Source organism: Ursus americanus, chromosome 2 (genome assembly GCF_024610735.1).
Source record: "Ursus americanus isolate L20-20 chromosome 2, mUrsAme1.1.p, whole genome shotgun sequence".
Classification (NCBI taxonomy): Eukaryota; Metazoa; Chordata; class Mammalia; order Carnivora; family Ursidae; genus Ursus; species Ursus americanus.
In genome coordinates, this window is record NC_142128.1 from 46322501 (window position 1) to 46345410 (window position 22910).

General features: G+C 39.2%; 1 protein-coding gene across 3 annotated transcripts in view; it reads left to right on the plus strand.

Annotated features, from left to right (window-relative positions):
- Window positions 1-22910, plus strand: part of ATF6 (activating transcription factor 6) — a 198598-nt gene that overhangs the window by 9536 nt on the left and 166152 nt on the right. For 2 of the 3 annotated variants that reach the window (XM_087855905.1, XM_045784291.2), the window contains exons 3-7: window positions 4130-4206; window positions 7240-7327; window positions 9231-9337; window positions 17157-17286; window positions 18054-18257. In XM_087855905.1, the coding sequence (XP_087712031.1) occupies window positions 4130-4206; window positions 7240-7327; window positions 9231-9337; window positions 17157-17286; window positions 18054-18257 (606 nt within the window). The remainder of the gene's footprint in view (window positions 1-4129; window positions 4207-7239; window positions 7328-9230; window positions 9338-17156; window positions 17287-18053; window positions 18258-22910) is intronic. The other variant, XM_087855906.1, reaches the window with a different exon arrangement.

Here is a 22910-nt window from a genome sequence, read left to right on the forward strand (position 1 = left end):
TATTTATTTATTTGATAGAGACAGCCAGTGAGAGAGGGAACACAAGCAGGGGGAGTGGGAGAGGAAGAAGCTGGATCCTAGTGGAGGAGCCTGATGTGGGGCTTGATCCCAGATTCTGGGATCACGCCCTGAGCCGAAGGCAGACGCTTAACGACTGTGCCACCCAGGCGCCCCAGAATACAGGTCTTTTATTCTCTAAGATGACCGTAAACCTGGGTCTGTTCACAGTTTCCTCATGACCAGAATCAGGCCATGCATCCATGGCAGGAATGCCAGAGAAATCATGCTGTGGTCTTCTCACTGAATCACATTTGGAGGCACACTATGTTCACCGGTCCCAGGGTGAGGTTCATCTCGATCCCATGCTCAAGTTGGTGTCTGCCAGGTTTCACCACTGTGAAGTCATTATTTCCCCTTTTGTATTTGATTGCTGTTTTGGGGGAGATAACCTGACATGACACCAATATCCTGCTCCTTGTCAGCCCTAGCCTTCATTGATTGTTCCTGCCTATATCAGCTACCACACTAATGCCAAATGGTGATTTTCTCTGTCATTCTGTCTGCATTTATTAATTGACATTGTACTGTAAGAAAGAGCTTTCTCTGTGTATGTATATATGTATTTATTTCATTATGGACCCACTGACTCCTATTTGATTCAGTGACTTAAAATCTGGTACTCCCATTTTATTTCGATGCTTAGATTTTCACCAGTTTGACCCGTGGGAGTCCTTTCGTATCAGCTCTTTTATTCTTTTGACATATTCCAGTCATTCTTTGACAATTTCCTTATTTTCTGGCACAACAAGATTTTCCATTCTTATCTTGCACTTTCCCTGCTTCAGCTCTGGAATTAGCCATTTCTCCAAGGAGCTCTTAAAGGACTTTCATTTAGTGGAGGATGGCAGTTAGTATCCAAGATCTGAGAGCACAGGATTTTCATTGCTACTGGGATGTCACTGTTCTAGGACCTTTCAGCCCGCAGAACTAGGACTTGTAGGTGTGTGTCTCTACATATACACATGTATACAAACATCTTTAACTTTTCTGTGTGCATATATTTTTTAGAAAAGGGCTCTTACCAATACTTCCAATGCCAGTCCAACATCTTAGGGTTCTTTTAGGCTGTTTCCTTTCCATATTTGTGCATCCTTTTTTAGACAGAAACCTGGCTCCAAGTATTTTAGATATATTTGATTATTTGCTCAATTGATTAAGGCATTTGTTCAGTGACATCATTCTCTTAAACATTCAGACTGCCTCTTCCAACTGCCACTTTGTTCTCCCTCCTACTGCCCCATTTCCTTGGCAGCCTGGGCCTGCTGCCACCGACACTGGACAGCCCCCTCTCTCATACCATCCCATTTCCTTGGATACCAGGCCCATTGCCACAGATGATGACACATAGAGCCCCATATTCTCATTGCCCTGCTTCCTCAGAAGCTGACATCTCAGTGATGGGAAATGTACAGAAGAAAAGGAAAGATGGGAGGGGAAGAAAGAATGGGAAGGAAAGGTAAAAACCAGATTACAGAATATAGTTTGAAGACAGAACTGATGGGATTTGCTGGTAGCTTGAATAGGGAGAGTGAAGAGGAGTAAACAATGACTCCAACCAGGGCTTTTGGCTTGAGCTACTGGGAGAATTGAATTGCGATTAACTGAGATGAGGACAGAGCAGTAGGGGGTTTGGTGGGGGTGATCAGGAGCTCAGTTTGGGATGTGCTAAGTCTGAGACCTCCAAGAGGAGGTGTCCAAGAGATGTACTCAGTATGTACATGTATCTTGAGGTATGGGCTGGAGATGTGTATTTGGGAATCCTTGGCATATAGACGCTGTTAAAGCCATGAACTCAGCTGAGAACACAAAGGGAGCAGAGTAGATAGAAAAGTTTATGCTGATCCCAGGGACAGTTTCATGCCAGGAGATGAGGAGGAACCGGCAAGGTTAAGGGTCAGCGAGTGAGGTAGAAGGAAAACCAGGTGGGGCTGGTTATTTGGAAGCCAAGTAAGACGCGTTTCAATTAATATGAAAGGATCAGCTCCGGCCAGTGCTGCTGATAGGTCAAGTAAGATGAGGGCCTTGAATCTACCACTGAATTTAGCAACATAGAGGTCGTTGGTGACATTAATAGCCATTTGTGTGTGTGAGAGAGGAGCTTGCTGAAAACAGGCTCCAGAAAGAATGGGAGAGGAGAAATGAGAGGCAGCCGTAGAGAAAACTCTTTCAAGGGTTTCAGTCTCTGTGTGAGGCATGTAGCCACAGTTCTCTACTACGTGTGTTTGGCTCTGCGGCTGAGTTTTAGGTCGTCCTTTTGTGGGAGTTGTGTGAGTAACCTTTCATTACTACTACACAAAATTTTTTGCTAGGTTTTATTTTGTTGTAGGTTGATGAAATGATTCTCTCACTGGCTGAGTTAATGATAGACGGGTGGTGTAGCTCCTGTATATGTTACCTGAGGAAATCACCAGAGCAGTTTCAGTGGCATGATGCTAGGGAGTACAAAAGCAGACTTAGATATGGAAAACTCTTTGAAGTTCTTGAGATTCTGAAAATACTAGAGAAAATGGACACTTCACAGGTTGTACGGTAATCAGCTGCCTTTGGTCTTTTCAGCATCTTGACCTATCCTCTACAGGAAGTTTCAACCTAGTTTGTTTGTTTATTTATTTAAAAGATTTTATTTATTTATTTGACAGAGAGCTAGCCAACCAGTGAGGGAGGGAACACCAGCAGGGGGAGTGGGAGAGGAAGAAGCAGGCTCCCAGCAGAGCAGGGAGCCTGATGTGGGGCTCGATCCCAGAACGCCGGGATCACGCCCTGAGCCTAAGGCAGACGCTTAACGACTGAGCCACCCAGGCGCCCCTCAACCTAGTTTATTAAAGAATACTTTCTGTGTCCATAAATGTCTTGGTTTATAATGAAATCTTATCTGGAAATTGGAATTAGTATTGCTGAAATAAATTTAATGGTTTAGATAAATGAGTCCTTTATTATTTAGATAGACAGTTGATTGTACCCTAAACTAAGGCTTGGATGGCAAATACGTGGTCCATGGCCTGCCATATTCCTCTTCTATCATCACTGCTGAGCAACCATGGTGCATTTTCCCTCCCTTCCTCCCTCCATCTCTGTCTTCCTTCCTTCCTTCCTTCCTTCCTTCCTTCCTTCCTTCCTTCCTTCCATTTCAGAGGTAGAATTGCATATAACACTCAGTGCTCATTACATCACGTGCCCTCCTTAATGCCCATCACCCAATTATCCCTTCCTGTCACCGACCTCCCCTCCTGCAACCCTGTTTCCTAGAGTTCAGTGCCTCCTTCTCAATTTTCATCTTATTTTATTTTTCCTTCCCTTCCCCTACGTTCATCTGTTTTGTTTCTTAAATTCCACATAGGAGTGAAATTGTATGGTTTTTGTCTCCCTCTGACCTTATTTTGCTTAGCATAATACCCTCTAGTTCTATTCATGTCGATGCAACTGGCAAGATTTCATTCTTTTTGGTGGCTGAGTAATATTCCAGTGTGTGCGTGTGTGCGTGCGTGTATCTCACATCTTTATCCATTCATTTGTTGATGGGCATCTGGGCTCTTTCCATAGTTTGGCTATTATGGACATTGCTGCTATAAACATTAGGGTGCATGTGCCCCTTCTGATCACTGTATTTGTATCTTTGGGTAAATACCTAGTAGCGCAATTGCTGGGTCATAGGGTAGCTCTAGAGTGGCTGCACCAGTTTGCATTCCCACCAACAGCGTAAGAGGGTTCCCCTTTCTAACCTTGGTACATTTTCATGTTGAGCCCAGATGTAGCCTCAGAATTCCTGTTAGTAATGTTCCAGAAAGTCACTATCATTTAGTCCAATGTGACCTGACTTAAAACTTGTTTGTTAATCCCTGGTGTAAGGATTTATATCACAAGATAAAAATTATGTGGAAAATAAGACATGAATTAGAAATAGCTTTGAATTGTCATTCACACTGCTAGAGTTTATCAATAATAGTAATGGCTAACGAGAACCCCTAATAGAGCTGGCATAGGGATACGGTGCTTATTCTTTTGTTGAAACATTCAATTGACAGTTAATCTCTATTCTTCTTCTTTTTTAATCTCTACCCATTTTGCAAAGATTCTACACTGTTTGCTGAACTCGGCTATTTCACAGACGCTGATGACCTGCAATTGGATGCAGCGAGGGAGACTTACGTAAGTATTCCTTAGGGGAGAATTACTGACTAGTGCGATATTTAATCTTTATTCTAATTATTGCAAGATGGTTTCAGGATAACAGGTTTAGGCTAGTGATTTAAGTTTAAATAATTTTTAGTATTAAGTGTGAAAGTTAGCAGCCATTTTTTACTCAGTAAATTTAGGATTGTAGAAATTGGTAGGAGAAGACTTGTAGTCTGAGTTTACCTTTGGTCCCAGGGTTGGGTGACTTTGGAAACTACTCTTTGGCTTTTAGAGATTCTTTGCTGTATAAGGGAAATGATGATAGTAAAGGGTGCATGTGAGTCATGGATCCAGTCAAGCAGAACTTAATTCCTTTTTAAAAGTTACATATCCTTAATATAGAAAGCTCTGAAACTTAGACACGTACTTACTTTTTGCCTTTGAATGGTTAGAAATCTGTGTAAAAGCTATTATTATAGCACTTGAATCCTCAAAAATATCTTTTTTCTTTTTTGTGTTAGTGCATAGTACATTGGCCTATAGAACTCTATAGAACTCTTTTATTTTGTCTTACTCTTTAATGGATGAGGTGCTGTTTCACTTGGGAGGTAATTTAATTGAACAGTGATTTTATATGTACATCAATCAGGTTGGATATTTGTTACTTATATTATAAGCCCTTATTAACCTGAGTGCAAAAATATGTAATGCTTAGTGAGTTTGCCATACATTTCTCAAAAAATAATTTAGCAGTTGTTTTACTATGCATCAGAAGAGAGTAAGAATACATGATACATTTTTTTAATCAGCATATGAAATTTTATTAGTTTTTGTTTACCTTGTGGGATGTTTGAGAATACGAGCTATTGATGAAATTAGCTTTTTTCTGTGAAGATTTTATTTATTTATTTGAGAGAGCGAGAGAGAGCATGAGCGGGGAGGAGAGGGAGAAGCAGGCTTCCCACTGAGCAGGGAGCCCAATGCGGGGCTCGATCCTAGGATCCCGGGATCGTGACCCAAGCTGAAAGCAGAAGCTTAACTGACTGAGCCACCCAGGTGCCCCAAATTGGCTTTAAATATTGGGAAGGTTGCCTAAGCAACTGGTATTTATTCACAACGTCTATGGCTAAAACTACCAAGTTACCATACTGTAGAAAGTTTGAAAGGTTCAGGGAAATATGATCCTCATTTTATAACTAATTCTTACCTTTCACAAGGCATTCTGTCTTTCAGTTCCTTAGTTTTTCTAGTATAAAGTTAAGGGATTAGGGGGCGCCTGGGTGGCACAGCGGTTAAGCGTCTGCCTTCGGCTCAGGGCATGATCCCGGCGTTATGGGATCGAGCCCCACATCAAGCTTCTCTGCTAGGAGCCTGCTTCTTCCTCTCCCACTCTCCCTGCTTGTGTTCCCTCTCTCGCTGGCTGTCTCTATCTCTGTCAAATAAATAAATAAAATCTTTAAAAAAAAAAATAAAGTTAAGGGATTAGATTAGAGGGTTTCTAATTTTAAATTGTCATTCTCTTCCACACATTAGTAGTTTCCCCTGAGAAGTCATAGCAAAGCCAGAATACAGAAGCACAGCTACGTTTCACTTTACATAAAATAGGCCTGTTAAGTTTCCAAGCAGATAAAATTCTTACGCCATAAAAGGCATTTGACCATTTTGGCTGAAGACTGAGTAAGAAGCATCGTGGAGTAGGTCATGTCCACTGTTGGGCATGTTGAAAAGTATTGCTAGTGGTCAGGCAGGCTTCATTGCTTAGTTTACTTAGGCTAAGAAAGTTTAAGGATTTTTTTGGTTGCTGAAGGTCCAGGGCTGCTTAATTTCTTAATGTGTAGGTTCAAGTAAGAGAAAAAAACAAAGGGGGTTGATTTAAAAAGGAAAGGGGTTCTTTCATGGTTCCAGTAGTTTTTTTTTTCTTTTTTCATGTGAACGTCCACACATTCTCTTTCTATAACTTGCACCAATATTTACTTAGTTAAGGGCAGTGAAATCAGACTGTTTTCTTCTTTCCTTGTGTTCTCAATAAAAATAAACCACAAAAGAGACATTTTGAAATAATATTATTTTAGAAATTATTACCAGATGGTTGTTAATAATTAAGAGACTAATCTTTACTTTTGCCCTGAGGCTTACTTTTTCTACTGTTGCTGTTTTATTATCTGTCATATTAAGTTAGTATTGACTGCCTTTGATTTTGTGGTACTGTGTATATATTGTATATATTACATCTGTTCTTGTCTCTATAACCCTGGACATTTAAGATAATAGTACTATCTTGATCTCTAACTCATGTGTAGCTGTACTTTATTTATGTATATAGTATAAGACGACTATTCGGATGACCCAGAATATGCTTGTATTTAAGTAAAAAAAAAATTGTCATCTAAATGAAGAAACTTCTAAGAGTTCCTCTAAGAAGTATGTTGACTTCTATTTGAGAAAGTTAGTTTTATCTTCTAGGATTAAAAAAAAATTAGAAATTTTATTTTAGAAATTTGAAAAGTACTGTACAGTAGAAAAAAAGAAAATTACCCATCCTTCTATGGATCTCTTCTTTCTTAGATAACCTTTTTAATATTTGGTATAATTGAAGGTTAAGCTAAAGTCTCGTTCCAATTCTTGCATGTCTTTTGGCTAAAATCTATATTCTTTGCATTGCTGTATAGAGATGATGTTTTAAGTAGGCATTTGGCTTTGACTTGGTTTCATTAATGGCGATGGGAAAACTTACTTTGCTGGATCTCCCTTATGACAAAAGACATATTTTGTGACTCTTGTAAGTAAGTTGATTCCTGTGGAAAATACTGACACCAACTGAAGCTTTCAGAAGGTGAATCCTTTACCTCCCTAATTGTTCCTGCTGTGTTTCAGATGACTGAATTGGTTTATCTTTAGGCCATGCAAGATGTATTCTCAAGATGAACCAATTGACTTAGAAAATTATTTTAACTAAGTTGGGTAATAGCAATTATATTATTTATGGCAAGTTGTATCTAATAGTTTGATTTTTAGATCTGTATATTTTATTCTCCTAATATCCTTTTGCTGATTTGAAACCTACAGGAAAACAATTTTGATAATCTTGATTTTGACTTGGATTTGATGCCCTGGGAAACAGGCATTTGGGACATCAACAACCAGCTCTGTACAGGTAATGATGTATTTCATTGGTAAAAATTTTAAACAGATCCTTTTTAATTTTGTAGTTTGGTAATAGTCAAAATTAGGTGGGGTTATTGGGCTACTTTCATGGGTTAAAAAATTCCGGGGATAGATATTCTACTTCTGATGTGGCAGTGCACGTATAAGTTGCTTGCCCAAGTGGATGTAAAGAGTTTTGTAGTTATGTTTTAGTCACATAACGATAAAGAATTCATACCAGAAATCCTGATTTTGAATTCTGTATAATATCTTTATAAGAGGTTGACCTATCTGAGAACTAGACAGAACTTGGACTCAAAGAAAGCTTGGGGTTATCAGAACTTAGGAAGTTGGTGTCGGGGCCTCTTGCATTTGATATACATACTTCTGCGGAGGGGCCATCACCTGGTTGATGCTAGTATCTTTAAGGGACCCTGATGAAGTAGATTTTGGATGTGCCGGGAGAAGCTGGGACCTGGAGCCAACTGTTACTTGTGGGATGCAGCTGATGGGAGAAGGAAGAAACCCCTTTCTCCCCTCTCTTCGCTTTAGCATCCTTCCAGTATCCCCCATTGATAGGACCTAAAAGGGAGCCAGCTGGGACAGGTCTTAATAATGTGCATCACAGACTATATATAGGAGGTAGACTTAAGAGCTGAGAGACTGGGTAAGTCACCAGCACATCCTCCCACCCAAATTGCAGTCTTCCCCACTCCTGCATGTCCCAGTCCCCCATTTTATGTATTTATGTGTCTTGCTAAATGCCTGTCTTCCCTCACAGAAAATGGGCTGCCCAAGGCCAGTGTTCTGGTTACTGTTGTCATGTAACAAACTACTCTAAAACTTAGTGGCTTAAAACAACAACCATTTTATTATGCTCCCAGAATCTGTGAGTCAGGAATTTGGACACGTACACCAAGGAAATGGCTTGTCCCTGCTCTGTGATGTCCAGACCTCAGCTGGGAAGATGGGAAGGCTGGAGTAGCTTGAAAGTTGGGGGCTAGCATTACCGTAAGAGATCTTCACTCACATATCTCTTGCCTGTCCTGAGTGGCTTGATGGCTAGGACTGTTGGCTAGAGCACCCACACATGGCATTTCTGTGTGGCTTGGCTTCCTTTCAGCTTGGTGGTCTCATGGTAGTCAGACTTCAGAGGCTCAGGTGTGAGTGTTCCAGCCCAAAGAGTGGAAGCTGCATTGCCTAACATAACCCAGCCTTGGAATTCATGTAGCATTACTTCTATACGCTGTTGATTGAAGGCGTCTTAAGCCCACCGTGATTCAAATGGAGGGGAAATAGATGCTACTTCTTGATGGGAAAGGGTGTGATCACATTATAGATGAGGGATGGTAGATATTTGCAGCTGACTTTGGAAAACATCGCCTGGCTGTAGTTGCTCAATAAATTTTTATAAATAAGTTTTAGCAAAAGATATGAACATTTTTGTGAGTTTTAATTGTATTGTCATAAATGTTTTCTAAAGTAATTGTTTCTGATTTCTTCTGTTTTTAAAAGTTATTTTTGGAGGAATCTATAATTTTTTGCATATGGTGTAATATTCAAAAGGTACAAAAAGTCTATAGGGTAGATAAATGTCTCCTTCAGCTGTTGTTCCTCAGCCAACACGTTCTCCCCAGAGACAACCACAGTTACCATTTTGTTATGTTTATCCTTCCAGATAATTAGCGCAGATGGGGGTAGAATATACATATACACATATATAATTTATTACACAAATGGCAGCATACTAGATATACCTTTTTCTGCATTTTGTATTTTCATTTGATGATACATTTTGGTTACCTTAGTCTCAGTAGGATTGAATTTTAAGAGTAGATTTTACCCTCTTTCTTACTCATTTTATTTTGAGTTGATATTGTCCAATGGGAGAATTTTTACTTCATGTTTTTCAGTTACAGATGTTAAGGCAGAACCTCAGCCACTTTCTCCAGCCTCCTCAAGTTGTTCAGTCTCCTCTCCTCAGTCAGTGGACTCTTACTCTTCAACTCAGCACGTTCCTGTAAGTAGCCAGCCTTCTACGGTGATTTTGGTCATAATGCTTTCTGGGAAATATGCATAGGGAGGAGGCACTTATCATTTATGAAACGCCACTGTGAGCCTTATGATCTCATTAATCCCGAGGAACCTGAGTTTCGAGGAAGGGCCTTGGGAGAGCTAGCAAGTTCTTTGTCTCTGGTTTTGCCTTCCTTCCCTGGTGTTCGTGCCTTCATGATTTCATTGTTTGAGTGGTTTCTTCGCACTCTACCAGTATCCAGTATTTTTTGTTTATTGGCTTACTGTCTTTTCTCCCTGCTGCCCTCTCTTGTGTCAGAATATATATTCTTTGAGGACAGGGAAGACTCTAAGATGGTCTGATTTGTAACTCCTTGGCCATAGAACCTGGAATGGATTCCTTAATTCAGGAAGGCTTGGTACTACCTTTGAATGGGCTAAGGTTTTTATAAAAATCTGGTAACTTCTTAAAAAGTCTTCTGTTCTCCATCCAGACAAAAGCTCTGAGTGTGGGAAAAGGAAATACTAAAGTATTTAGGTACTTTTTTGAATGGGGGAAGGGAAAGTTTAAGAAGAAAAGTTCAAATTAATATTTCAGTAAATTATATCTGTTGAAATTGTGGTATCTTCCTTCTGGCAGACTCAACATCTAGTCAACTATGAAATCTGGACAATTCAATCCAGTTGATGTCTCTGTGATTCATCTTCTTTGCCCCTGCCAGGCCATCATTATCTCACTAGGATTAAGTCAATAGTATTTTAACTGGCCCCTCTGCCTCCTTACTCCCCAACTTCTCTTAGCAGAGGAATCTTCAAAGAAAAATCTTTCAGAATTAGAAATTTGATCATGCCAGTCTTTTGCTTAAACCTTGTACTGACTTCCCAGCCCTTACAAGGATGAAATTCAAACTCCCAGAGTACTAGGTCCTTCATGACCTGGCTCCTGCTTACGTTTCTGGTTCACTGTCCCTTCCTACCCTCACATTCCCCTTTTAACCCTGTGGAGTTCCCACCTCAGAGCTCCCATGCTCTCTACTCACCCAACAACCGTGCCAGGCACCGTTCAAAGCCTGGCAGTGCATAAGAGCAGCGAGATCTCTGCTCTTACACTTGTAGGTTTTTGTACATGCTCTTCTGCCTGGAGTAGCCTTTTTTTTTTTTTTTTTTTTTGTTCCCTTGTAAAACTCCTATTCAGCCTCTTTTAGTCCCAGTTCAAAAACAACTTCCTCTGTGAAGCTTTTCTCTGATTGCTATCACTAAAAGTTCTCTGTGGTCCCACAATTTCTCCAAATGATTTATTAAAAAAAATTTTTTTTAATCTTATTTAAACATTTTTTTTTTTTAAGATTTATAAAAATTTATTTATTTTTGTGGGGGAGAGAGAGACAGCAACAGTGAGCACAAGCTGGGGCGGGGCAGAGGGAGATGCAGACTCCCCACTGAGCAGGGATCCTGATGTGGGACTTGATCCCAGGACCCTGGGATCATGACCTGAGTTGAAGGCGGACGCTTAACCTACTGAGCCACCCAAAAGTATATAATAAGGTATATTTACAGAAGCCCGATTTCTATCCTTTCTTTCCAGCCATCTTTACACAAAGGGTAGCATACTCTATACCTTGTTCTGTACCTTGCTTGTTTAACTTGGTATAACTTGGAGGGAAGTCCAGTTTCGGGATATAGAATCTTTCTCATTCCTTTTTATGGCTGCATGCTGTTCCTTGATACATCCGTCATGTGGATATATCATGCTTTCTTCGATGATTTCCTTGTTGATGAACCTTTGTGTTGTTCTCAGTCCTTTCCAGGCTCAAATAATGCTATAGTGAATAACATGTTATACGAGTCACTTCATATTTTTGCCAGGATGTCTTTGGGATATGATCCTAGAAGTGAGATTGTTGAGATCAGGGTGAATACTTTGTCGTGTTGCGGATTATAGCCAGATTTCCCTCTGTGGTGTTGTGCAGTTGTGTGGTCTGACCAGCAGTGTGTGAGAGGGCTAGTATTCCCATCATCGCTACACAGCATGCTTTGTTGTCTGTTTTATTCTAAGTGTGGTTGAACATCTTTTCAAATATTTCATATGTATGGGGCCTATTTGTATTTCTTTTTTAATGAACTATCAGTTCAAATTTTGGTTCGCTTTTCTGTTGGATTGTGTTGGTCTTTTTCTCCTCAAAATTTTAAGTTGTTTTATTACATATTAGGATTATTGATCCTTAGTTTGTGAAATAAGTTAACAAATATTTTTTCTCCAGTTTGTCATTTGTCTTGATGCTTTATGTCTGGTGTTTATTTTCTCCAGGCATACTTTTTTCCATAGCCAAATTACCGATCTTTTATTGCCTTTTTTTGGAAGGGGGGAGTCATTCAGAAGAGGATTTTCACCACTCAGAGGTTATAGTATTTTTATTCTTGTTTATATCAACTTTTTGTTTGGAATAATCTCAAATTTAGAGAAATGTTACAAGGACGTTACAAATAACTTTTTTCGCTGAACCGTTTGAGAGTAAGTTGCCAACCTGATGCTTATCGCCCCCAAATACTTGACTATCTACTTCCTACGAGCAGGGGTGTGCCTTCTGTAGCCACAATCCAGTCACTAAAATCAGGAAGTAAACATTGATGCGTTACTTTCATCTAGTCCTCAACTCCCACTTAGACTGTGCCAGTTGTCTCGAGATACCCCTTAGATGAGCAAAGGAATCTAGCGTAGAATTGAGCACCGTATTTGGTTGGCTTGTCTCTTTCATTTCCTTCAGGCAAAACAGTTCATCTTTCCTCAGTTTTCATGACCTTGTCACTTGTGGAGGTTAAAGACTAGTTATTATGTAGAATGTCCCTCGGTTGGGTTTGTCTGATGCTTCCTGGGATTAGGTACAGGTTTTGTATCCACGGCAGGAATGTCACTGAGGTGATGCCGTGCCAGTCTCATGTACTTTTGATGAGATGGTGCCCAGTGTCAGTTTGTCATTACTGAGGAGGTTCACCTTGTTCACTTAGGTAAGGTAACGTCTGCCAGGCTTTTCCACAGTGAAGTTCTTTCTCTCTTTGCTGTAAATAAGTATTTTGTGAGGGGCGCCTGGGTGGCTCAGTCGTTAAGCATCTACCTTCAGCTCAGGTCATGATCCCAGCATTCTGGGATCGAGCCCCGCATCGGGCTCTCTGCGTGGCGGGAAGCCTGTTTCTTCCTCTCCCACTCCCCCTGCTTGTGTTCCCTCTCTCACTGCCTCTCTCTCTGTCAAATAAATAAATAAAACCTTAAAAAAAAAAAGTATTTTGTGAGGAAGTACTTTAAAATGATGTAAAAAAAAAAAAAGTCCAGTTTCTCATTGATAGCTTAAGTTTATTTCTTTATATCAGTATGGACTTACGGTTTATTTCATTCAGCAGGTTTTATTTTATTTTATTTATTTATTTTTAAAGATTTTATTTATTTATTCGAAAGAGATAGAGACAGCCAGCGAGAGAGGGAACATAAGCAGGGGGAGTGGGAGAGGAAGAAGCAGGCTCATAGCGGAGGAGCCTGATGTGGGGTTTGATCCCAGAACGCCGGGATCACACCCTGAGCTGAAGGCAGATGCTTAGCCGCTGTGCCACCCAGGCGCCCCCCATTCAACAGGTTTTAATCCATTACTGTAATTATTCTGGTTCTTATGTTGTCCTGGATTTGGCCAGTGCAACTCCCTTCACACTGACTCCTGTGTTCTTTTAACATGTCTTCATTGGGCTTTCTGAAAAATCAAGCTGACCCAATTTTGATGCCCTTATCACCCTGCTCTGACTCCCCATGCTGGACTGTTCTCTCCATCCCCGTGTGAACACTCTCCCTACCCACCTCAGTTTGGACTCTGACACTCTACCAGCCTGCCTCTCTGCATGGATGCTGTCTTGCTCTCTCCTATCTAACGGCTTTCAGGGTCAAATTACTCAGCAAGAAATATCTTTGTTTGCTTTTTGTTTATTCATTTGTTTTTTAGATTCTGCATGAGTGAACTCTGTTGTCTTTTTCAGTCCGACTTATTTCACTTAGCCTAATGCCCTCTATGTTCATTCGTGAGCAAGAAATATTTTCTCAGTGACTATTAATATGTATTTTTTAATAGGGGTTTATTTTTATTTATTTATTTTTAAAGATGTATTTATTAGTGCACTCGAGGGGATGGAGGGGCAGGGCAGAGGGAGAGGGGGAGGGAGAGAATCTCAAGTAGACTCCCTGCTGAGCTTGGAGCCCAACGCAGGGCTCGATCCCATGACCCTGAGAGCATGACCTGAGTCAAAATCAAGAGTTGGCCGGTCAACCGACTGAGCCACCCAGGCGCCCCTGTAAGGTTTTATTTTTAATTTGGATCTCTGATCCATTTGAAATTATCCTGGTGTGTGATGTGAGATACAAATCTAATTTTATCTTTTCCCAAATGACTATCAAAAGCATGGTACCAGTACAAAATGTTCAGCTTGTTCTCACTGATTTCAATTCTGTGTACTTAAAATAGTTTATGTAAGTGATGTTATTATATTAGATCTCTTTGTATTTCTTTCAAAAATCCACTGTTTTTAGGATCAATTCATACTGTTTTGTGTATGTTCACGTGTATGTTCACCATATTTTACCTACATCCCAGCGAGCATTGTGCAAAATGTCCTTTTCTGGGCCCGTGTGAGGATTCCTTTGGGATGTAGGCCCAGGAGTGGAATTGCTGAGCGGTAGAGTACAGATGTTCGTTTGACAAGTGCTGCCATCTAGCTCTCGGGACCCCGGTGGTCGTCTGCAGTCCCAGCAAAGTGCTTGAGGATCCTTGTAGCTTCTCTTCACCGCTAATACTCAGCGTTGCCTGGCTTTCTAATTTTTGCCAGATGGTGTAAATCTTTTATTGTTTGTTTTGTTTTAATTTGTATTTCTTTGATTACTTACTGTTTTCAACATTTGTTTACATGCTCATTAGCCTTTTGGATTTGGATATTTTTTCTTTTATAAAATTGTTTATTCCTGCCTTTTGCCAGTTTTTCTATTGAGTTGTCTTTTTCTTACTCATTTGCAAGAATTCCTTCTACATTTGAGATAGTAACTTTGTTGGGTTTGGACATTACATATATCTTTTTACTTTTTATTATCTATTAGCTTTGCAGTCTTTATTGAGGAGAAATTTCTAATTTTGAATACTCAGATTCATCTTTTTTTCCCCTTTGCTTTTTGGCTTCTTTTTGAAGTTTTTTTTTTTTTTTTTTTTAAAGAAGTCTTTCTCTGCTTGTAGGCCACAAAGATACTCTCCTATATTTTTTTCTATTGACTACATGGTTTACCTTTCACATTTAGATTTCTTAATACCTTTATTTATTTTTTTAAAAAATATTTCATTTATTTATTTGAGAGAGAGAGTGGGAGAGAGTGGGGTGTGGGGGCAGAAGGGAAAAGCAGACTCCCTGCTGAGCAGGGAGCCTGATGCGGCCTCGATCCCAGGACACCGGGATTATGACCTTAGCTGAAGGCAGAGGCTTAACTGACTGAGCCACCCAGGCACCCCAAGATTTCTTAATACCTTTTTTAAAAATTAAATTTTTTATTTTTTTAAAGATTTTATTTATTTTTTGACACAGAGAGAGAAAGAGCACAAGTAGAGCGACTGGCAGGGAGAGAAGGAGAAGCAGGCTCCCCGCTGAGCAGAGAGCCCAACATGGGGCTCGATCCCAAGACCCTGGGATCATGACCTGAGCCGAAGGCAGGTGCCTAACCAACTGAGCCACACAGGTGTCCCTTCTTAATACCTTTAGAGTCTACCTTACTATGTGGTGTTAGGGACCTAGTTTTACTTTTCTCTAAGTGAACCAGTTTCCCAGTTGTATCACCTTTATAATCATTCTGTTAAAGAATATCTTATGTCTCTCTGTTTAGTCAATTTATCTTTTATGTATTTCAGTTAAGTTTTGAAATTTTCTTTATATAGGCCCTGTACATTCCTTCGAAAATTAACTCCTAGGTATTTTGTAATTGTTACAGCTCTTGTGGGTGAAATCTTTTTTATTATATTTTTAAGTGATCATTCATACAGTATTTTCATAGTGAAATGTTTTTTTAATTGGTTTTTATGTGTTCCAAGTAGACAGCATGTTACCTTACAAAGGTACTTCTGTCTCTTCTATTTTAATATTTATTCCTTTTGTTTCATTTTCTAGTATAATTATGTTTGCTAGAATTATAGAAAAAGCAGTTATGTTTCTTATCCTGACTTCAGTGGTACTACATTTAGTATTTCACCATTAAGTATGACATTGGCTATGCAATTATACATAGCTTTTTTTTAATGTTAAGAAAGTATCCCTCTAATCCTTGTTTTCTAGAACTTTTATAAATAAAAGGAATACTTGCTGAATGTTAAGAAATATCTTTTAAGCCTCTAAGGCCATGAAGAGAATCATATCCTCCTGTGTTGTTATCTTGTACTCTTTGGTTTATTCCAAATATACTCTGAAGTATTCTGTAAGGTTCACAGAGCCCAGCTTATGGCTACATGCTGAGTAGGTGTTGAGGATGAATCAGTGAAGCAGTTGTCATTCTTACCAGCATGACTGGGAGGGGCCATTTCTCCCATATTCTGCCCAGGTCATTTTAATTTTTTTTCTTATCCGATCAAAAAAAAAACCAAAAAACTTTTCTTTTAAATTTGCCTTTTTTGGTACCTGGGTGGCTCAGTCAAGTTAAGTGTCTGCCTTCAGCTCAGGTCGTGATCTCAGGGTCCTGATTACTGAACTCCACGTTTGGTTCCCTGCTCAGTGGGAAGTCTTTTTCTCCCTCTCTCTCTGCCCCTCCCCCAGCTTATGCTCTCTCTCTCTCAAATAAAATCTTAAAAAAAAAAAATAAATTTGCCTTTGGCTGACATTTGCATTTCCTTTTCATTGAAATGGCTGTTGCAGTCCCTGTGCATTTTTGGCAAATATTTCTCCCAATGTGTACCTTTTAATTCTATTTATGGTCTATTTTTCATTATAAAGTATTTTAATTATTATTTGTCGAAATCTCTTTCTTCATCCTTTAGGGCTTCTGGTTTTTTTTAGGGGGCCTACATCAGGCTTAGAGTAAACAAGTATTCTCTTAACTTTTCTTTTCATAATCTTACGGATTATTTTGAAGATTGTATGATGTATATATGTATGCCTATTCCATTATTATGTATAACATTTTTTCCTCTCAGAATAGAAATGCTACTTTTATCCTGTGTTACGTTTCCTTATGCCCAGAAAATGAGACCGATCCACTGAATGTTTAAAAGACTTGGAAAATGTTATCTTTACACATCTTTGTATTAACAACTCACCCATTAAATAAAAGAAAATAGCCCTGTTCCTTTCAGTGTTTGTCTTTCTTTCAAAACATTTGGGACAAAGGCAGCATTAATAAATACAAAAGAAAAATAGTAAGAATTGTTTTGAGTTTCTTACAAGACTACTGAATGAGAGATTGGGGAAAAGGATATTGGCATTTTAACCGTAGTCTTATACCAAATGTTTGTCTGGCTAGGAACCCAGTAAATATCAAGTGTGTGGGAGGAAATGTAGGAGCAGATCAATGATTCCATCTTTAATACTAGAGGATGACATAGGCATCCTCTGCAATTTGAACTATTTTGCCTCTTGTATTGATGGATAATGTTATTTTATCCATAGTCTCTTAGTACTCAGTACATAAAGTTTCTAATATATCACACCTTTGCCTTGAAGTTGTTCTAGAATGTTTATCTGTTTATGTATGGATCTTGCCTCTCTAAGCCATTTTCTGTTCAAGAATTATATTCTTCCCCATTTGTTCGTATTTTATTTTGCTGCAGGAGGAGTTGGATTTGTCTTCTGCTTCCCAGATGTCTCCCCTTTCCTTATATGGTGAAAGCTCTCATAGTCTCTCCTCAGCAGAGCCACTGAAAGAAGATAAGCCCATCATTGGTCCCAGGAGCAAAACTGGTATGACTCCCATCTCCTGACTTCTGTTCTTTCTAATTTGGACTGAACTTAGGTTCCATTTTTAAAAAGAAAATGTTGGATTAAGTGCATATTTATTAAGCTGGCTTTTTGTTTTTAAAATAGTGGACCTGTCTTCTTTGGTTCTCTTGCCTTTATGGGTAAAAAATGCTTTAAAGTGGATGTAGGCCTCATCATCTTCAGGAGAGAATTCAAAGATTTGGTTAAAGATACTGAATGTGAGGGCCATTTGGGTGTGCCATTTATTACCTCTTAATCTTCAGGCCTTATTCAGTGATTTTAGCTGTTATCCTTTACCAGTTCATATATCTCCTTCCCAAAGCTGCATCATTTTGACCATCAGCGTGGTCAAAAAGGAAGATCTCATTTGACTTCTAAAATAAATAAGTCATGGGGATGTAATGTACAACTTGGTGACTATAGTTAATAATACTGTGTTGTATATTTGAAAGTTGCTAAGAGATTAGATCTTACAAGTTTTCATCACAAGAGAAAAATTTGTAACTGTGTGTGGTAGCGTCATATTTACCCTTGAAATTAATATAACATTATATATATCAATTATACCTCAGAAAAAGGGGTAGACCTCAGATTAAGGACTTTTTTTAGTCCATTAAGGTATAGAGTAGCTGTGCTTAAACTCCAGGTAAGGATAGTTACGTGGAGGTCAAGATAATGTGTCGAAAAGGTACTTAATTCTCTAGGAATTGCTTTCACATTGATTTGTGGTTTGTTTGGATTTTCTCCAGAAAATGGACTGACTCCAAAGAAGAAAATTCAGATGAATTCAAAACCTTCAATTCAGCCCAAGCCATTATTACTTCCAGCAGCACCCAAGACTCAGACAAATTCCGGCGTTCCAGCGAAAACCATCATTATTCAGACACTACCCACACTTATGCCATTGGCAAAGCAGCAGCCAATTATCAGCATACATCCTGCTCCCACTAAAGGTACCTGAGTGGAGTTCGAGGCTGTGTATATTTAATTGATGGGCACTAAGGCTTGCGTCATGTCATTTGTTTTAACTCAGGTTCTAATTTCTGAGCACTTGCTGTGTGCCAGGAGTTGTCCTTGGTTTTGAGGACGTCGCGGAGATGATGAACATGTGGTTCCTGTCCTGACAAGGGAGATAGCTTCCCAGATTAATTGTATCTGATATTTCTTTTTTCTTACAGTTTTAATTATGAAAACACCTGTCTGTCAGGCTTGTGGTTTTACGTAACTACTTGTAATGAAGAAGAAAATCCAGGAAACTTTCTTGGTGCCATTCTATCCTGAGATGTTTGTGTCCATGAACTCTTGTTTTTGTTTTTTTTTTCCCATGAACTCGTTTTTAAGGAGAGGTCAGTATGTAAATAACATTACAGGTCTAATAGGTGAGTTTTGGCAATAGGATCAGGCTCTTCGTCTCTGCAGGAGGGGTGGCGTTCTTTAGTAAACATGATCTTGAGTGAGGGCTTTAGGAAGAGATGTGAACTCTTGTCTTCACATAGTTAAGAATGTGTGTGTTTCTATATTTTATCCACCAGATGGCCTCACATACTTGATTCTACACGAATTTTAGTATCAAAAGAACTTCATGTTTGAGGATTTGGTAGTGTAGTGTGCAGATACAGGAATCGTTTGTACCTGGAGATGTCTTAGGCAGATTATCGGTCATTCTCATACTGATATGTGTACACGGGAGTAAAGGAAAACCTGTTCAGCGTTCTTTCCCTGGATTTAGGACTAGGTCTCTGTGGTACAGATTGTAAACAAATGTTTCTTTTATGGCTATGTTTCCAGCTCTAGATTGTTAATTCATTTCTTTGGAGCAAGGAGATCAAGTTTTAATGAGAGCAGGGTCACAAATTTGATTTCTAGTTACTCTATTAGTTTTGTGTTATTCCAAGGTCACGGACAATATGACATCAATAAAGAGAAGAACTGGGTGGGAGACTGGACAAGTCAGTGAAAATCCATCAAAGTCTACAAAAATCATAGACAAACCTGAAATACATGCCCTTGCTGTACAGGGTCAGAACTGCTGCCTTTTTTATGTGAAACATAGCATTCCTGTAGAAGGGGTGTTCTTGTGGTCTGTGAATGGATGTTAAGTGTTCATGAACTTGAAATAAAATGTAAGATTTATTGTCTATGTGGATTTTTCTCAGGATAGTCTCCAAAACTTTCATCAGGATCTCAAAAGGGTCTGTGTCTTCCCAAAGGCTAAGAATTTAAACTGGCCTCATTATGGTTTCCATAAGCTCTTAAAACACAAGTATAAAGAGCGAAAGCTGGGCATTAATATGACTAGTATGTGAAGCAAAGGGTATTCCTAAGAATTTGCTCTTAGCAGACCATGTTCAAGTGATGGAAGACAAACCATTCTTTTCTGAGCATTTTATCAGGTTCAGAAACTGGAATCATACATTATTCAGAATGTGAGTACCTGCCCATTATCTGAAGATAGTATTTGTGTTTGCTGATACAAGGCACTTGTGTGTTTTTATAGTACAGTCCAGAGAGTTGGTGTTATTATAATATTACAGATTTAAGTGTATGTCTTCCATTTATTTGTAGTAAAGAGGTAGAGGGGAAATACAGGAGAGGCATTTTATAGTTAATCAGTGTAAGTATCAATAGTAAAGATTTTATCATTAAAAAGGGGAAGTAATTGTTACAGAATTAAGTTCAAATTCTCTAACTTGGAAGTAAAGCCCACCGTGGTTTGGCTCCAGTTTAGTTTTCTAACTTTACATTATAATCACTCCTTTTTATAAACCCAACTTCCTCTTCTAGCCCGACCAATCTGGCCACTGTCCCTTGAATTCTCTCGTTTTTCCTAGTTTCTTGGCTCAGACCGTCCTGTCTGCCTGAAACAACTTCTGTAACTAAGCCCTATACATCCATTAAGAGGAGTGCAGGTGAGAGATGAAGAAAGCCTGGTATGTCTGTGAAAATGGAGAGCCAGGATAGAGGGTGCAGAGGTTAAAAAGTGCAGAATTGCAGGCTTAGTGATTGGATGGTTTGAAAGGGGGTAAAGGATGGAGAGGAACATATCCTGTATCTTGGGTTTATTGGGTAGATGATAGTGCAAATCCTTGAAATGGAGGATAGAGGGAAGATAACTTACCCCAGGTCATTCTGCTCCTGAGAGGTGGAGGCAGAACTTGAGCCCGGGTGGTCTGGCTCAGAGTCTGTGTAATTAGTCATGATATTATATTGCCTCTAAAAGAATGTGGAGATGTGCTGCTTGATCTCCAGAATTCTGTCTAATTGGGCAGTTAACATATTTACATAAACAACAGTGACTGTGAGAACTAATGAACTAATAATCCGTGCAGTGCCCTTATGGAAACTGTTGTTATATAGAAATGGAAATTAATAATAAATAATAGCTAACTTTGAAATTCTTATTGTGTGGCAGACACTGTTGTGTTTGAGTGCATTATCTTATTTAATCATTACATAGGCTCTGTGAGGATTGGTACTATTATTGTCTTCATTTTATAGATGAGAAAATTAAGACACAGAGGAATCATTTACCCCAAGTCACACAGCTATAGTATTTTAGACAAAGTAGGCATTCAGTAGGTGTTTGATACATAGTTTGAGTTCTTTGAAGAAAACCGAAAAGGAGGAATGCCTATCATGATCAGTGCGTCATACGTAGAAGTATTTAGCATCGAATCTAGCTGTGTTCCTGTAGTTCCATTAAGGGGGATTTGTATGTAATGTCTAAGAGGATTTTGAGCATGCTGAAATGGATAAACAGCCTTACGGTTGTCCTTTTTGACTGTGTTCCCACTAGGGACAGTAGTCACTGTGCTCAGCTGCTAACTGTTCAAGGCCTGTAACAGTCCTTGGCGTTGCCTTCTGTGATCCGTGGGCATCTGGCAGGTCAGCGTTTAGCAAGTCCCCATGAGAGATTTTCGTTTTCTTGAACACGTTGTAATAAAAGTTTCTCTCCATTCTGTCTTGGACCCAAGCATGCCTCAAATATTTCAAGGATCCTTGATTTAAATGCTAGATGATTTTGGGATAGTTGGGCATCCTGGCATGTTCATTATAGAAAACAGGAGGCAGCAGTGACCTGGTAGGACTGGGAGCCGCACTGGGTACACAGACCCTGCCTCCATGTTGTCCCATCTCCCTTCCTCCATGAAGCAGTTCTTTCAGCAAGGAGATGGTGGTAACTAGGCAATGGACGGCATTGGCATGTGTTAACTTCAGCTAGAAGTATGATCCTTTCTTTGAAATGTTTAATTCTTTATGTTTACCACTTCCTCTGCTCTTTGGAATAATCCCAAAGTTCACCGAACAGTGTTTCGTTCTAGGATCTTTTTATTGTAATTTTTAAACTGAGAAGATGTGGAACACTCTTCCAATAATGCTCTTCTCCAAGTAGTGGTTTAACTCAGTGGTTCCCACCCTACAGACTGGACCCCAGGGTATGGGTGGTGGGAGTAGTAGCCTTTGGCATTTTGCAAGGCATCTGCAAACCCGTGTATCTGGTAGGTATTTTCTGTAGACTGAATAATTTGTTTTATATGTCTCTGTACTCCTGTTTTTCAAATTTTTGTGGCTATAGTTCAGATTAATAAACTACAAATTTAAATTGTTATTAAGTTGTTATTGTTGTTATTTTTAAGCAGGCTCCATGCCCAGCGTGGAGCCCGGTGTGGGCTTGAACTCATGTCTCTGAGATCAAGATCTGACCAGAGATCAAGAGTCGGGTGCCCGACTGACTAGGCCACCCAGGTGCCCTTGTTACTAAGTTCTTAATAGCCTTTTTTCATGTGTTTTCTCAATCCTGAAACTGAAAGGGCAGCCATGATCATCTTGGGTGACCATGACACTTTTTGATATTAAAGAAGAGTAATCCTATTCAGGGTGGGAGCACTTGGTTTAAGTTTTACATAATAATGAGTATGTCTTCTCATAGTACCAGATTGTACTTTTTTTTTTTTTTTTAATTTTATTTGAGTGTGCACACGTGTGCAAACGAGCAGGGGTGAGGAGGAGAGCGAGAGAGAATCTCAAGCAGACTCCCTGTTGAGCACGGTGCCCTACACAGGGCTCAATCTCATGACCCTGAGATCGTGACCTGAGCTAAAATCAAGAGTCAGACACTTAACCAATGCAACCACCCAGGCGCCCCCCAGACTGGAATTATTATTTTTTGTGTTATTGAGAAGTAAGTGCTATTAAGAAGCCTCACACTTAGTCATAAGCTTTTTGTTTAATTTATATTTTTATTTGTGTATTTGGCCTAAGCGTATGTATATCTACTTATGAGTTATTTCCTCATTTAAATGTTTTTATTTCATAGAAGTTTTTCTAAGGGAAAAGAAGATAAAAATGTTTAGAGATAATTTTTGTCCAAGTAATTTGTATATATTACAAATCTGTGAAATTACTTTTAGATCTTTCTTGCTAATTTACTGATTTATCTGGGATAAAATGCTATTAACTAAATTCTAGTTTTAGTGTGCTTTTTGAGGCCATCTGAAGCATAAGGACTTTGATTTTATAGAAGTGATTTTTTGTTTTTAAGCTAAGACAGGTATTCTTAACAAACAGGTGTTCTGAAGTATTTAGATTTTTAGTTTTTCTTGCTC